The sequence below is a fragment of the Triticum dicoccoides genome, chromosome 2A, assembly GCF_002162155.2.
Source record: "Triticum dicoccoides isolate Atlit2015 ecotype Zavitan chromosome 2A, WEW_v2.0, whole genome shotgun sequence".
Taxonomy (NCBI): Eukaryota; Viridiplantae; Streptophyta; class Magnoliopsida; order Poales; family Poaceae; genus Triticum; species Triticum dicoccoides.
Window position 1 is genome coordinate 605,821,146 of NC_041382.1, and position 15,048 is coordinate 605,836,193.

The 15,048-nt window shown below is 47.0% G+C and overlaps 1 protein-coding gene across 1 annotated transcript; it reads left to right on the top strand.

The window, feature by feature from the left end:
* Positions 1-238: 238 nt before the first annotated feature.
* Positions 239-14,183, top strand: LOC119357993. Its single transcript, XM_037624735.1, has 5 exons — positions 239-442; positions 644-726; positions 913-1,002; positions 1,091-1,155; positions 13,935-14,183. Coding segments are annotated over exons 1-5 (489 nt in total). The 5' UTR covers positions 239-440.
* Positions 14,184-15,048: the final 865 nt, after the last annotated feature.

Consider the following 15,048-nt stretch of genomic DNA (forward strand, 5'->3'; position numbering starts at 1 on the left):
GGCAAATGTCATGCCTTCTTCCGTTGGAACTTAGAAGCCTGACACTCAAGAAACGGATCCCGTCAGCTGTGATCCGTTTGACAACTAACAGGTTCAGAGGCGCATCAAGGCAGGGTATGTGTGTGTGTGTGTGGGGCCTGCGTGCCAGCCTGTAAGGCGAGTGCGTGTACCCGTATGCCTATAGATAAGGACCAACAACCTGTACTGTGGAGGGAGGAAAAATGAATGGAAACTGAATTCTGCATCTCATCCCCCGTCTTCCCTCTGTTTCTCATCCCCTTCTTGTGATTCGCGTAGTGGGATACTACATCGTGGTTTGGCTGCTCGGCTGTTCGTCGAGCGAAACTGCTCCGCGGTTTGCACGAAGCAATCACTCCTCGCTTTCGGGAGGAATTCATGGCGGAATGCGGATGATGCGGGCCTCTCGCCGGCCGTGATTAATGTATGTCTCTCTGTTTTATCACCCTTCTGCTGCTTCAGTTCACGACGCATGTGTATATTCCCGTCCAGAATACTGTATGAACATCCACCACCATGGTTCTCGGCTAGGTTCTGCTCTATATTTGCTTTTTCATGTACCACTCGTTCTTCGACCCGAAGACTACATTTGCGCTAATATCCTCCGAATTCCAATTCTGTACAGGCGGTACTCATACTGTTGTGGCCAATTGATTCGGCCAGATCTTTGGAGATTGGTTATCGCAGTTTTTTTTACTCTCTGGACAGGTAATTACTTCACTTCGGCTGACAGACCTTATCCTTCCATGTTTTTACGGCGTACGAGTGCTTCCAATTCATACCATGGTGCTATTTACTACTGGATGCGACAGGTGGCTTAGAACAACATAGTGAAATCGCAAGAAAAATGCAGCTAACAGGAAATATTAATGTCACTGTTTTGATTGCTTGCAGCAAGTGATGTTCCATATTGGCATTCTTCATCAGAACTGAGGTATAAGGCGAGCCTTCAAAACAAGGGAACAGTAAGTTGCCGAGCAACATGTGTGTTCAACATCATTTCCCCATTATTCATGTTGAGGTAATCCAGTGACTTTAACTATGATGACCTTCTGTTGGTATTCTCCTGTAGGTATCAAAGAAATGGAATGGTTAGCTTCTCTACTTCAAGAATTTCTGAAAGGATATAATAAACAGGTACCATGCAATAAACTTCTGTTATTGATATCCTTGCAGTCGTTCGCGGTGTGTTAACCACCTTATTCTACCAATATATGTTCCAGAATTAATCGGACCAGTTTGTGTTTAGAAGAGTGTTCCTTTCCTATTTGATTGACTCCGTGAATATTTTTAAGAAAAAAGTATACTTTTCATCTCTCAACTTCTAGCCAAGTCTAGATTTGGTCCCTCAACTATGAAACCGGACAACTAGCACCCCCAACTTCTGAAACCAGACAAACTAAGTTCCTCTCCCGATTGCAAGCGGTTTCACGATTATGTGGCATGGTTTTGACTGGGTCTGTGTCCACGTGGCAATCCTTAGCGGATCTTGTTCTTCCTTCCTATTCCAACTCGGCTGGCCATTTGGTCGAGCAGTTGGCGTGCGTGTTGCAGCAGGAGGAGAACATGGGCGTGGAAGCTTCCGGCGAGGTGACTCTGGTCCTTGGCGACCTCCGTAAGGCTGCTACGGCTCGCGTCCCCCAGCGAACCATCCACGCCGCCGACGTTGACACCGAGATCGTGCTCTGGCGACACGAACACGTTTGTACCGTGCCGGGCTCACCGGCACGAGGACGACGGCAGTAAAGTCTGCATGTCGCTGGCGCGGGAGCTCATGGCGGTGACCGGCGGCGGCGACGCACTCAAGACCACGTGCACATCCCACAGCATACACTCGCCCGCTCCAGGTGCTCTTTTCCTCAGCTCTCGCGCTCGCGCTCGCTCCACCCGACAGCCATGGCGAGCAGATTGCAGCGCCGAGCGTAGTGGCAGCGGCGGCAGAGCTCGAGCGGAGTGGCAGCCGTGGCGTCCTCCGGGTTGCTCAAGCAGCTCGGCCACTCGCCGGTCACATCGACGCTGCACTCATACTTGTAGTCTTGTACAGCAAGGACGAGAAGCTCAGACTACTCCGCGCGGTCTCTGCGTCGGGAACCCAGCCAGCAAGTCATGGCCCGGCTCGGCTACTACGTCGCCGGACCCGACCGCGTCGGCGCGTCCTTGTCTACGAGCTCCTCGAACAAGGCAGCCTCAACGCCCGCCCGCTCCCATGGCCGCTGTCGGCCACCGCTCGAGCTGCCGCACCGCTGTCGTCTGCCCTGCCCTGCTGCCAAGTTGCTCGTCGACACCCACCCGCGCCTTGGCCAGGCTCGCCGTGCCGAGAGCCCGAGACATCTTTGGCCTTGCTGACCGTCGCCACCGCATCCGTGCATTGCCCAAGCTTGCCGTGGTGAACAGTCCTCGGCACTATTGGTCATGCCGATGCGTGTACGAGAAGCTGGAGGTGCCGGAGGAGATCCTGATGGGTGTTATCCTGGACAGCAGCATGGCCCATGCGAGCGGCACGCACAACACCATGAGCGCTGCAAGTGTTATCTTCTCTTTATACCTCTAAAACCTTGGCCACGTTTCACTTTGTACTGGTCAAAACCACGTTGATTCAGCGCGGATACCGCTGCTCTACGGACAAAACTTGTCCGGTTTAAAGAGTTGGGGGTGCAAGTTATCCGGTTTTATAGTTGAGGGACCAAATCTAAACTTGGCTAGAAGTTGAGGGACGAAACATATACTTTTCTCTATTTTTAATGTATCAGATATAAACAGCAATGTACTTAGATTGCCATCCAAATAAAGGGCTGTTAATTTTCAATGTTGTTTATACAATGTGACTTTCCAATACATTTATCTCTGATGCGATGAATGTCAACCTGATGTGGCATAGGTCACAGGTTAGGTACTCTTGTGCTACTACTGTAGGTTCTACTATTTTACACACAACTATCTATGGACATACTTGCACATCCATATCTAATATTGATGATATCCCTGGGGCCTATATATATAGGTACATGATTGCTAATTATATATATACATGGTATTATAGCTTATAGGTAGTGCACCTGCTATGATTGTTAGAAACCTATTTCCTTTCCTGAATATTCAGTTTAGAGAAGCTCATTTTCCGTTATTTTAAGGCTCATCCTCAGGTTCATTACATGAACCAGATGGTTGCAATAATCTCCATTACGAACAATGGTTGGTGTTTTCGTGCTTTGGAAATGGATGCCACTATATCTTTCTACAGGGCTATACACTTGAAACACTCTAATTTGAACTGTTAAAATTATACCAAATGAATTCTAACAGGTTATACATTTGTGCTAGAGATAGCCCTTGGGACATGAATGAATGCTTAACTTCCTGGGAGAAAAATTGCATCTATTAGAAATACCAATGTGCTTCCTTCTCTATGAAATAGATCATTCCCACATTTTGAAAGACTTATTTGAAAGAATTGGTACCAATATCAGATTATCTCCCCTCTTTTTATGCATGAACATATCTAAAACATGAAACCTAAACTTTTATTAAACTATAATCCGTTCACATCTTATGTATTTCTACCGTTCATCAAGATAGAAGAGCGTTGCAATGAGCGCCAAGTCATCCCTTACTACCACACTACTTACTGCAAATCAATTAAATTTTAAATCATTTGATAACTTACAAATATATGGATTTTTTTCATGTATATTTAACTTACAGATATGTTTTGAAGATGACAGAAACCCTGCTCAACATGCTAATTTCCCGCAACAGGGTCCCCAAACGGGTCGCTAATGTTTGTACAATGCAAGGTGCTTAGGAAGATGCTTATTTAGAGAAATAAACCAGTGTTTTCTTAGGCATTGGTGCTTATTTGTGGAAGGTGAACGCTTGATTAGACACCCCTCCTATGAAAATAAGTATTGATGCTTAAGAAGTCAGTTTATTTTACTAAGCACCTTGCATTGTACTCCCTCCGTAGAAAAATATATGAGCTTTTATGGATCACTAAGAGCTCCTTTGATTCAAAGGAATTCTATAGGAAATCTAACATCCACTCCAACCTCTTTTTACAATTCCTTTGTTTTTCCCGTGAAATCAAACACTCCTTGATAATCCTATAGGATTCAAGTGGGCATGACACTCCAATTCTATACTTTTTCTATTCCCACGTTTTTAAAAACCTGTGAATCAAAGAGGCCCTAAAGTAGTGATCTAGAGGGAATACAAGGCAGAAGATAGTACAGTAGGCGGCATAATCTTGGTCGAACATATTCAAGTTTGACTTGCACGAAAACCAATATACCTTATATTTTGGAACGAGGAGAGTATACACATAAGATATGAGCCAACGACTAATCTACCCTGATTTACAAAAGATGTGGTAACTGAAAATTGTACACAAACCTGCTCTCTGAATCTATTCGCCTAAACCTCTGGATCAGAAACAAAAAACAACCTAAAACCACTAGTGTCTATACAACTTTGGTTAGAGCTCACGAGCTCGAAGGGGCAGGATCCATCCTAAAACGTAGCAGGACGTTTGCGCTTCCCAAGTACGCCCGGTTCGTCGCCCTCTAGTTCTGGAGCCCACATTGCCTCCTCCTGCTTCCGAGCTAGTAGTATTACATCGCGCTCCGGCGCAACTATACTGTACATCTGTCCAGTGCGTCTCCTTGAGTTTTGCTTCGCACCAGGGGATCCCGACAACGGTGCGGGGCGCCGCCACATCCTCGCCGCCTTGGATTTGACCGGCGCCGCCAGCACCTCTCCGCCCTGGGCGTCTCGGCGACTGTCCCTCTTGCGAACCTTGCACATAACGTAGGAGTTCATCTGTTCCAGGAACAAGGCAGTTTGGTAAGCGATGAGAAAAGATCATTAATCTGAAGCAAGTGGTTCACATGCTCAGTTGCTCACATGCGTACCTCTGGCTGCGCGAGGTTCCTGAGGTCGCCTCGGTCCGCGTTGAGCTTGTACTCGAACATGCTCCACGGGGTCCTGCACCCGTGCAGCAGCCTGCCGCGGTAGAAGTCCATCGACGTCTTGAAGGCGACGGTGCAGCGGCCCTCCCTCACGCGGGACGGCCGGCCGCGGATCCTCCAGTACCCGGCCGGGGTGGTGTAGTAGCACCCGTTGCTGTACGCCGTGTCTTGCTTGTGCACGAAGAAGAACCCTAGTCGCTCTTTGTCTCCGTCTTCTTCGTCAACTGCGTGCATATACGTAGAAGAGTTAGACTCTTTCATGCCACTGTGTAAGTGTAACACAACGTCCATGCCTGCTTTATGCACTGAAAAAACAACAAATAATTCAATAAAAAGATGTTTTCGGAACTTACGTCTTATGTCATCTGCGTTCAGAGCATAAATATTGTCCAGCTCTTCTATTCTTCTTGGAAGCGCCAGATCCAGGACTTTGGGCTTGAGATAGTGGAGCACGATCTCCTTGTCCGTGGGGCGAAATCTGAATCCTGGTACTAGCCACCATGGTGTACTACTTGTCTCATCAACTTCAGTAGACGGCTCGGTTGCTTGCTCGTTGGATACATCCCCATGTTCAGTTGTAATCGAGCTATTCATGCTATCAGAATCGTCAATGTCGTCGTTGTTGCTACTCGGTTGCTCTACGTCCGAGCTAGTCGAGTCATCGCTGCTGCTGCCACCAAGCTGCATTGACGACGATACCACGGTACTGTTCCAAGTCGTCATTGCCGCGCTGCAATGCGTGACCATCTTGTTATGAGAACACACAATGTTCTGATCAGGACATGATTCTTGGTCTGTTCCATAAAATTTGTCGGTCGAATCTTTGAATGTTCGCTCTCTCCAATCGGGTGAATCGTTGTCACTGTTGCCACCAAGCTGGGTCTGCATTGACGACGATGCCACGGTACCGTTCTCCACGGGTCGATGCAACAAAAATTCTGCCGACCTCGTTGAAGTCGTCATTGTCGAACTGCATTCCGCGTTAGTGTGGCTGTCAAAACATACACTGCTCTGATCAAGACATGAGTCGTTATCTGTTCCAAAGAATTCATCGTTGGAAACTTTGGATATCTGCTCTCTGCAATCACGTGAGTCGTCCTCCTCCATGGGAATTCCCTCGGAGGAATCGCCCTGCCATAGCCGTTCGTCCCATTGCTTGGAAATTCCCACGGTGGAATCTAGGCCTCCGTACACAGTGCACCACCACGATAGTTGATCCCAATGGTGTGTGATACTGGGGTCGATCGAAACTCTCTCGTTGAGCTCATGCTGTAGGACATTGCGGCAGAACTGAAACACCGATATGTCCGACGTCGAAAGGTACTCGTTAGCAGACCGGTATCGCCCTCCTGCGCCAGTGGAAGTGCGAGGCTTTGCCTTGTATGTCGGTCTCTCTGATATCATCCAGTGACGGTTCGCCATGGCTCGCCATCGGCTGGGGGTGCTCTCCTCCACGCACGGCAACGTGCCGTGAAAGTTGTCACCCAACCCCTCACGTGTCAACAGTTCGATATCATCGTCGTGTCGCCGGGGCACCAAATTGTATACACCCGCCCCACTGGGTGTAGATATCGTCAATGTAATCCTGGCGATATAAGCCTGTAGTTTATTGATCATCGCTAGACGGCAATTCAACATCGATTTCGATGTCGCTGCCGGATGACGACGACATGATGCTCTTCTTCTGCCGGCGGTGCTGTCCTCCTCATCGCCGAAGCTCGGAAACACCTGGTGGGAGTTACACGACGCCGGGCTTTGGCCGCCGGCGCCAACGTCTACGCTGCCGAAGGTATCCACCTCCCAGCGATCTTTTCCATGGGCGCGGCCGCGTTGGAGCGGCCGGCAGAGGCACTGGAGGAGCAGCGGCAGCAGGATCACCAAAAACGCCTCGAGGAGCGAGCACCCGTCGGCCGGGATGCTGCTGGATATTGTCGCCATATTTGTACGCCGGAGGAGGCTCGGTGTGGATTAATGTGTGGAGGTACGTCGATGTTCGTCGCCTTTTATGAGAGAAGAGAGCAGAAAATTCCGACAGCACGCGCCACGATCTGACAGTTATGAGTGTCCCAATTAGCTACGTACTACTAAGCTAAGCAGCTCGGACTTTGTTTCTTACCATGGAGAAGTCGAATAAAACGTCTCATTCCGTCTACAGAATCTAGATCTATTTCCTGTCGCACTCGGAAACCGTCGCCTTCCCGTTAGAGAACTATAGGGGAATTTGTATGGGAGTCGGACACGGTTTAGGTTTTTTTAAGATATAATAGGACACGGTTTAGTACTTGACACTCACGACGCTTTTCCCTGCTCAAAGGTGCAAAATAGGCCTGCTAAGAATCTATCTAGGGGCAATCGTATTTAACGCCCGTAGCGCAGAATAGTTCACAGAGAGCAACCAATCAACGCGTATTCCTTCGGGAGCCCACCGCAAGGGTCACTTTTCGTGCGCCGGAAGCGCGTCACTACCGCCATCACGGTTCGTGCTTCGGGCGCTCCCTCTGGATTTTGATTTATTTTTATTTTTCTCTTCACATTTTTGGCTTTTAGATGATTTTTTAGAAAAAAAATCTGCTTTCCAATTTTTCTTAGGGTTTGGACAATTTTACGCGAAAAAAGTTTTTTCTTTTTTTTTTCTTCCTTCCCCGAGAGCCACATATTTATTTCTCGTGGAGGCATGGATTTGCTTCCGCGAGTGCCTCTCAGGAAAGGAAAAAAATGTTTTTTTTCTTCCGCGAGAGGCACAAATTTACTTCTCGCGCAGGCACGGATTTGCTTCTGTGAGAGGCATGGTCTGAAAGATGCAGATTTACTTCTCTCGGAGGGGCGAATTTGCTTTCTTGAGAGGCAGTGTGTGCCTCAGGAAAGGAAAAAAACACGTTTTTCCGCGAGAGGTACAAACTTATTTCTAGTGGAGGTATGAATTTGTTTCCGCGAGAGGCACAACCTCGGGAAAGAAAAGAAAACATTTTTCTTTTTCTTCTTCCATGAGAGGCATAGATTTACTTCTTGTGGAGGCACGGATTTGCTCCCGCGAGAGTCACAGTTGTGCCTCTTCGGAAAGGAAAAGACGTACGCCCAGTTTGGTTTTTCGTCCGATTTGTTTTGCATTTTTTTTGTCAAAACCTATCATCAAGTGATCTAGTTTTGAAGATATCGACGCGGGGAATCCCACGGTAAAAACGGTTTGAGATTTGGACTCACGGTTTAGGAGAGAAAATGTTTTAAATAAATTAATCTATAAAAAAGAAAAACTCCAAAATTGTGACAAGTTGTCGCAAGGTGAGAGTGACCTTTACAAAGAGTGCTTCTTAATTAGTTTTCTTAAGACATGAGTGCTTCTTAATTAGTGATTTCATATTTCACATACCTTCTGGCCACATGGGCTGGTCCAATTAGGAAACTCTATGTACGATTCCACCTGGAAGTTTCTGCACGGTTTGGAAAAGGTTTCGGCCTTTTTCTTTCTTTGTTTTCTCTATCGGTTTTTACCGGGTTTCTTACGGTTTTCTATTTTATTTCTCCTTAAGATATTTTATTATAAAATTATAAAATTCATGAATAATTTTTAAAACCTGGGAGTAGTTTTGCAAATTTCTATTTTTTTAAACAAATGAACATTTTTGAATTTATTAGTATTTTTTAAATTCATGAATATTTTTGGATTCGTGAACGTTTTAAAATTTTGTGAAAATTGTCAAGTCTTTTGTATATGATAAGCAGAACCAAGCCCAACCCATAAATTACAAGTCCAAACAGGCGCTGCTCAGGGAAGGGTATCGCAATCCATTTCCAGCTTACAATTCGAAAAGACTCCCTCAAGAAAAATAAAAGATAATGGCCGACTATTGTAGCCCGTACTCCCTCCATTGTAAAATGAGCACATGATCAATAACTCGCAAACAAAGAAAGTCAAGAGAATTGTTTGTACTACACCATTGGCTCATAAAGTCGTAGGTCATAGGTGGCCCTGTATGAATTAGCTCGTTATGCATTTTCTAATACATAATATAGCATAGAAAAACCTAGAAACTAGGACGTCCTCCTTTTTTGAAAGGAGGGAGTAGTATTATATATCTTGTTTAGGGGTAAATGTTGTACTTTATTGCTCAATCTGGAAGGAATAGTTCGTTACAGCATCATGTTGCTCAATAAGCCAAACATGTCAACCTAAAGTTAATAATAAAGAAAACTTTGCTAAACTATCAGCTTCATACTTCCTTCAACGAGATTCATGCACTAGTAAACAAGATTGGAACTCATTTCTCCTCGCAATCACCTTCCTCACGACATATGCATGATTCCCTCCTGTGCCATCTTCTATATCCTTGATAACCGTCATGCATGCTATGAGAATATTTTTCTGCATCAAATCGTCAGTACCCACTTTGTCCAGTTTATTGGGCCGGAGGGCTATATGTAACCACTTTTTTTAAGGCCAAGCAATTTATGACGCTGGGGTGCTACATTCATGTTGTGTCTTCACTGATTGCAGAGAGAAAAATCATTGCTAGTCATGCAAAGAGAAACAATACGTTGCATCCATTGGAAAATTCGTGTCTGAGCTCGAGCTCAGATCAGCCCGATATCCTAGCGGTTCAATCGCCTCAGGATGGCCACCATACCTCGGGATGACAAAAGAGAAAGTTCGATAGAAGTTTCCTTCATACTTGAATCAAGCTTTTTACATATCTTCAGGTCATAGGAGTCGTAGTTTTCAGATCATCTACTGGTCTACACACCTCACACAAGTAATATTAAGTTGCTAAAAGCAAGAAAATGCAACCACTTTTGCAAGTTTGGCAAAGTTTTCCCTCCATTTTTGAATCTAGATATTTGTATTTTTTTTCTTTTATAGTAATACAACTTCACATTCACATAGTGGCACGCTGTGGCACACTACTGGATACAAAAAGTTGCAACGAATCGGGCATATGTAGTATATTATGATATACAAGAGATGTAGTAATCGACAATTATAAAACCTCTATTCGTTTATCTAAACCTCTCGATCAGAAACATAAAACCACTAAAACTACTAGTGTCTACAACTTTGGTTAGAGGCTTATAGCCCACGAGCTCGAAAGGGCAGGATTCATCCTAAAACGTAGCAGGACGCTTGCACTTCCCAAGAAGTAGGCCCGGTTCGTCGCCCTCTAGTTCCGGAGCCCCCATTGCCTCCTGCTTCCGAGCTAGTAGTATTACATCGCACTTCGGCACACTATCTTGTCCATCTGGTCGATGTGTCTCCTTGAGTTTGGCTTCCCACGAGGGGATCCCGGCAACGGTGCGGGGCGCCGCCACAACCCTTTCGCCTTGGATGGCACCGCCGGCGCATCCTCGACCTCTCCGCCCTTGGCGTCTCGGCGACAGTCCCTCTTGCGAACCTTGCACACGACGTAGGAGTTCATCTGTTCCCAGAACAATGACAGTTTGGTAAGCGATGAGAAAAGATCATTGATGTGAAGCAAGATGGTTCATATGTTCACATACGTACCCATGGCCGGGCGAGGTTCCTGAGGTCTTCTCGGTCCGCGTTGAGCTTGTACTCGAACATGCTCCACTGGGTCTTGCACCCGTGTGGCGCCCTGCCGCGGTAGAAGTCCATCGACGTCTTGAAGGCCACGGTGCAGCCGTCGTGCTTCACGCGGGACGGCGGGCCACGGATCTTCCAGAACCCGACCGGGGTGGTGTAGAAGCACGGGTTGCTGTATGCCGCAGCTTTTTTTGAAACGAGGCTGTACGCCGTGGCTTTTTTTGAAACTAGGGTGTACGCCGTGGCTTGCTTGCGCACGAAGAAGAACCCTAGTCGCTCTTTGTCTCCGTGTCCATCAACTGCGTGCATACACGTAGAAGAATTAGACTGTGTCATGCCAATCTGGTAATAAATCACAACGTCCAGCTGCTTTATGCACTGAAAGCAAAAAAAAAATACGGCCTATGCAAGTACAGTGCAACGTACAAGTTGTCTGAAATTCAGAAAATTAGTCGAGTGGATTTAAATAATTTACACGCTATATATACATTTATTTACTGTGTCACATAGTTTAGAACCCAACTTCTACCCACACGTTAAGAAATACAAAGGGAAACTGCGTTGTGTATCCACAACTGAATTCTCTTATACTTGTTCGTTCATGTGAGTTCTAACTACTGAAACATAATAAACATATAGTCTTAGTTTGTTCGATATTTTTCTTACAGTTTATGGCTCACGGTCCCTCCATTTAGTGAGGGCGCCAGCACTTTTTGAAAACCTAGATCAACAAGTGATGGCTTTTAGCCTAGATCTTCATCTGCAAGTACAAAGTGTCATTCCAGCTGCATGTGCCAACCATGGTAGCATGCAATTGGCCGGAGAAAAAAACTTCCGTGCAACTTCGGTTCAGTTCATTGAGCTACATTTTTTTTAGAAAATCCAAGATGCATTTGCACTTCACCGGACGAGACCAAGCAAAACAAAAACATTAATAACTCAGTAAAAGATGTTTTCGGAACTTACGTCTTATGTCATCTGGGTCCAGAGCATAAATATTAACCAGCTCTTCTATCCTTCTCCTATATGGTTGAAGCGCCAGATTCAGGACTTTGGGCTTGAGATAGTGGAGCATGATATCCTCGTCTGTCGGGCAAAATGTGAATCCTGGAAAGAGCCAATATGGTGTACTTGTTTTATCAACTTCATTAGACGTCTCGATGTGGTCATTGTTGCTATTTGGTTGCTCTGATGTCGAGCTAGTCAGGTTGTCGCTGCTGCCACCAAGCTGCATTGACGAAGATGCCACGGTACTGTTTGAAGTCGTCATTGTCGCGCTGAAATGCGCACCGATCTTGCTATCAGAACACACAATGTTCTGATCAGGATATGAGTCTTTGTCTGTTCCAGAGAATTGGTTGGTCGAATCTTCGAACGTTTGCGCTCTCCAATCATGTGAATCATTGTCATTGTTACTTCCAAGCTGGGCCTGCATTGACGACCATGCCATGTCCGCGGGTCGATGCAACAAAAATTCTGCTAACCTCGTCGAAGTAGTCATTGTCGCGCTGCAGTGGGCCTTCTTGTGGCTGTCAGAACACACACTGCTCTGATCAAGACATGGGTCATTATCGGAAAATTCACGGGTCGAATCTTTGAATGTCCGCTCTCTCCAATCATGTGAGTCGTCCTCATCCTCCACCGGAATTCCCTCGGGGGAATAGGCCCGCCATGACCCTTTGTTCCGTTGCTCAGAAAATCCCATGGGGAAATCTAGGCCTCCATATACAATGAACCACCGTGATAGCTGATCCAAATCGCGTACGATATGGAGGTCGATCGAAGTTCCCTCGGGACTAGTGCCCATGGAAGTGCCAAACTCCGTCTCCACGTGCCGATCCCAATTGCATACGATACAGATGTCGGTCGAAGTTCTCTGAGGACAATGTTGATTGAGCACGTGGTGTAGAAAGGTGTGGCGTAACTGAAGCCCCGCGAGGGTCGGTATCGAAAGGCACTCGAGAGTCGACAGTCGATATGGGCCTCTTATGCCCGTCGAAGTGCCAAGCTCTGCCTTCACGACGTTGTCTGTGAGTCTCTCCGAGGTTGTCCAGCGATCGTTCGCGGTGGCTCGCCTTCGGCCGGCGGTGCTCCCCTCCACGCACGGCAACGTGCCGTGAAAGTTGTCACCCGACGTCTCACGTGTCAACGGCTCGATATCATCTGCATGTCGCCAGCGCGCCAAAGTGTAAACACCCGGCCCAGTGGGTGTAGCCGCCGTCAATATAATCCCGGCGATGTAAGCTCGTAGTCTATTGATCATCACCAGACGGCAGTACAACGTCGACATCGCCGGATGACAATGGCACAATGCTCTTCTTCTGCCGGCGGCGCTGTCCTCCTCATCGCCCACGCTCAAAAACATCTGGCGGCATCTACACGACGCCGGGCTTCGGCGGGCGGCGCGAACGCCCTTGCGGCCGAAGGTACCCTCCTCCGAGCGAACTCTTCCGTGCGTCCGGCCGCGTTGGAGCGGCCGGCAGAGGCACTGGAGGAGCAGCGGCAGCAGGATCAGAAAAAACGCCTCGACGAGCGAGCGCCCGTCGGCCGGCACGCCGCCGAATATTGTCGCCATGTGTTACGTCGGAGTAGGATCGGTGAGGATTGATTGTCTGGCGGTACGTCGATGTTCGTAGCATTATATGAGAAGCAGCAGGAGTTCCGACAGCACGCGCCATGATCCCAGCCCCGCCCGGAGGCGGCAAGCATCTGACAGCTTCCAATAGTATGCTGCAGTGTTCCCAGTTAGCCACTCTATAAGCTATAAGCAGCCCGGGCTTTCTTTCTTGTTATGATGGATAGGAGAATTCGGAAATAAAACGTGCCTTTCCAACTAAGTAGAGCCTTGGATCTATTTCCGGTCGAACTCGGACAAGGCTATCGCCTTCACATTAGAAAACTAGCGGTAGGTCCCATCAAAAAAAGGAAAAAACTAGCGGTAGGAGTCGGAGACAGTATTTTTTTCATTAAGTACGGAGACGGTTTAGTACTCCCGTGTATACTATAGTTTGCAGACAGTAGGAACGCTCACCCCTTCCGCCACATGGGCTGGCCCAGTTAGGGTCAGTTCCTTTAAGTTATGTTGTGGAAATAAACTTTTATAAAAATAAGCCAATCAGTTATTTTCGGTGCTTTTTTTTCCAGCTTATCTGTGGCATAGCCAATGAAAACTCTATAATGCCCTTGGACTGTTGTCGTTCTGATTAAACGACATCGAGTTATTTTTTAATGTTTTGCCTGTATGAACATAAATTGGACTTCCAAACCCACAACATGATTATTGTCTGACATACACTCATATAACGGATATAACATCACATCAAAAATTATGTTCATATACACTCATATAGCAGCACATAAAAATATCACTCATTTTTGTTCATAGCGGCACCACATCACAAATTATGTTACGTGTGCAGGATTGCGAGGCTACATCTAATCTACAGAAATTTCCTCAACACCATATAGCAGCACCATTGAGGGGCGTCGGCCGGAGCAAAGCAGTGGAGGGAGGTTGGTGGCGACCGGCGGAAAGGGGCGGCCAGCTTCTGCGCCCCGGAGGGAGGAGCAGTGGAGGAAGAAGGCCTACCCGTTGTCCATGGAGGCATCGCCAGAGGGAGGGGCGGCGAGCAGCGGGACGGGCGGGGAACGCCGGCGGCCGCCACTAACCCTAGCTTTGTGTGAGACGATCCAGCGGTCAAGGGAGGGAGGGAAAAAGGCGACGCCAAGGGAAGGAAGGGGAAAAGGCGACACGGGAGGGAAGGGAGGGGAGCGGCCGCGGCCGCGGCGGAGGGAAGGACGCGAAGAAGTGGCGCCGGACATAAGGGCTGGGAGCGGTGGCGGCGGCTGCTTTGACGTACCCGCTTCTGTCGCACGAGTGCCTGTTCCTGGAGGACGAACGAGCGACAAGCGAGAGCTGGATTTTCCCCACGGGCAGGTGGGCTCGGTGGCAGTTTCACTGTAATATTTCTGAACTTTAGTGGTAAGGAGAATAGGAGATATACCCCTTTGATTGTAAGTGAGCTTCTACGGGAAGCACCTCTCCCCCCAGCCTTTTCTCATTGTGAAGGAAAGGCAGGTGGAAATAAGTTAAGCCCTATAGTTCAAAAAGAGTTCTTTCGAGCTTCTTGCTTATTTTGGTAATAAGCTCCTAGAAGCTGGAAAAGAACTGGCCCTTAGAAAACTCTATATACGATTCCACCGACAGCTCCTATTTGGCGCGCAAGTCGCCACCGGCGGCTCCAATTTTTTTGAACCGGAGATTTAAAAAAATTGGAAACAAATATTGAAATTTAGGAACATTTTTTGTTTTTGACGAACATTTTTGTGAGTTCATGAATACTTTTTGAATTAACGATCATTTCATGAATGTTGCGAACATTTTTTGAAATTTAGGAACAATTTCGAAATTCCCAAACATTTTTCGAATATTGTGAACATTTTCTAGAAATTCATGAACATTTTTTGCAATAGGCAAACATTTTTTGAGTTCATGAGCACTTATCTTTTTTTGAATTCACGAAAATTTTATTA

What these genes read in the sequence shown, in the direction of transcription:
- LOC119357993 (XM_037624735.1), top strand. An exon ending in AGTAAGTTGCCGAGCAACAT is followed by an intron (nt 1,003 to 1,090) that starts GTGTGTTCAACA and finishes ATTCTCCTGTAG; the next exon opens with GTATCAAAGAAATGGAATGG. An exon ending in TGAAAGGATATAATAAACAG is followed by an intron (nt 1,156 to 13,934) that starts GTACCATGCAAT and finishes TTACGTGTGCAG; the next exon opens with GATTGCGAGGCTACATCTAA.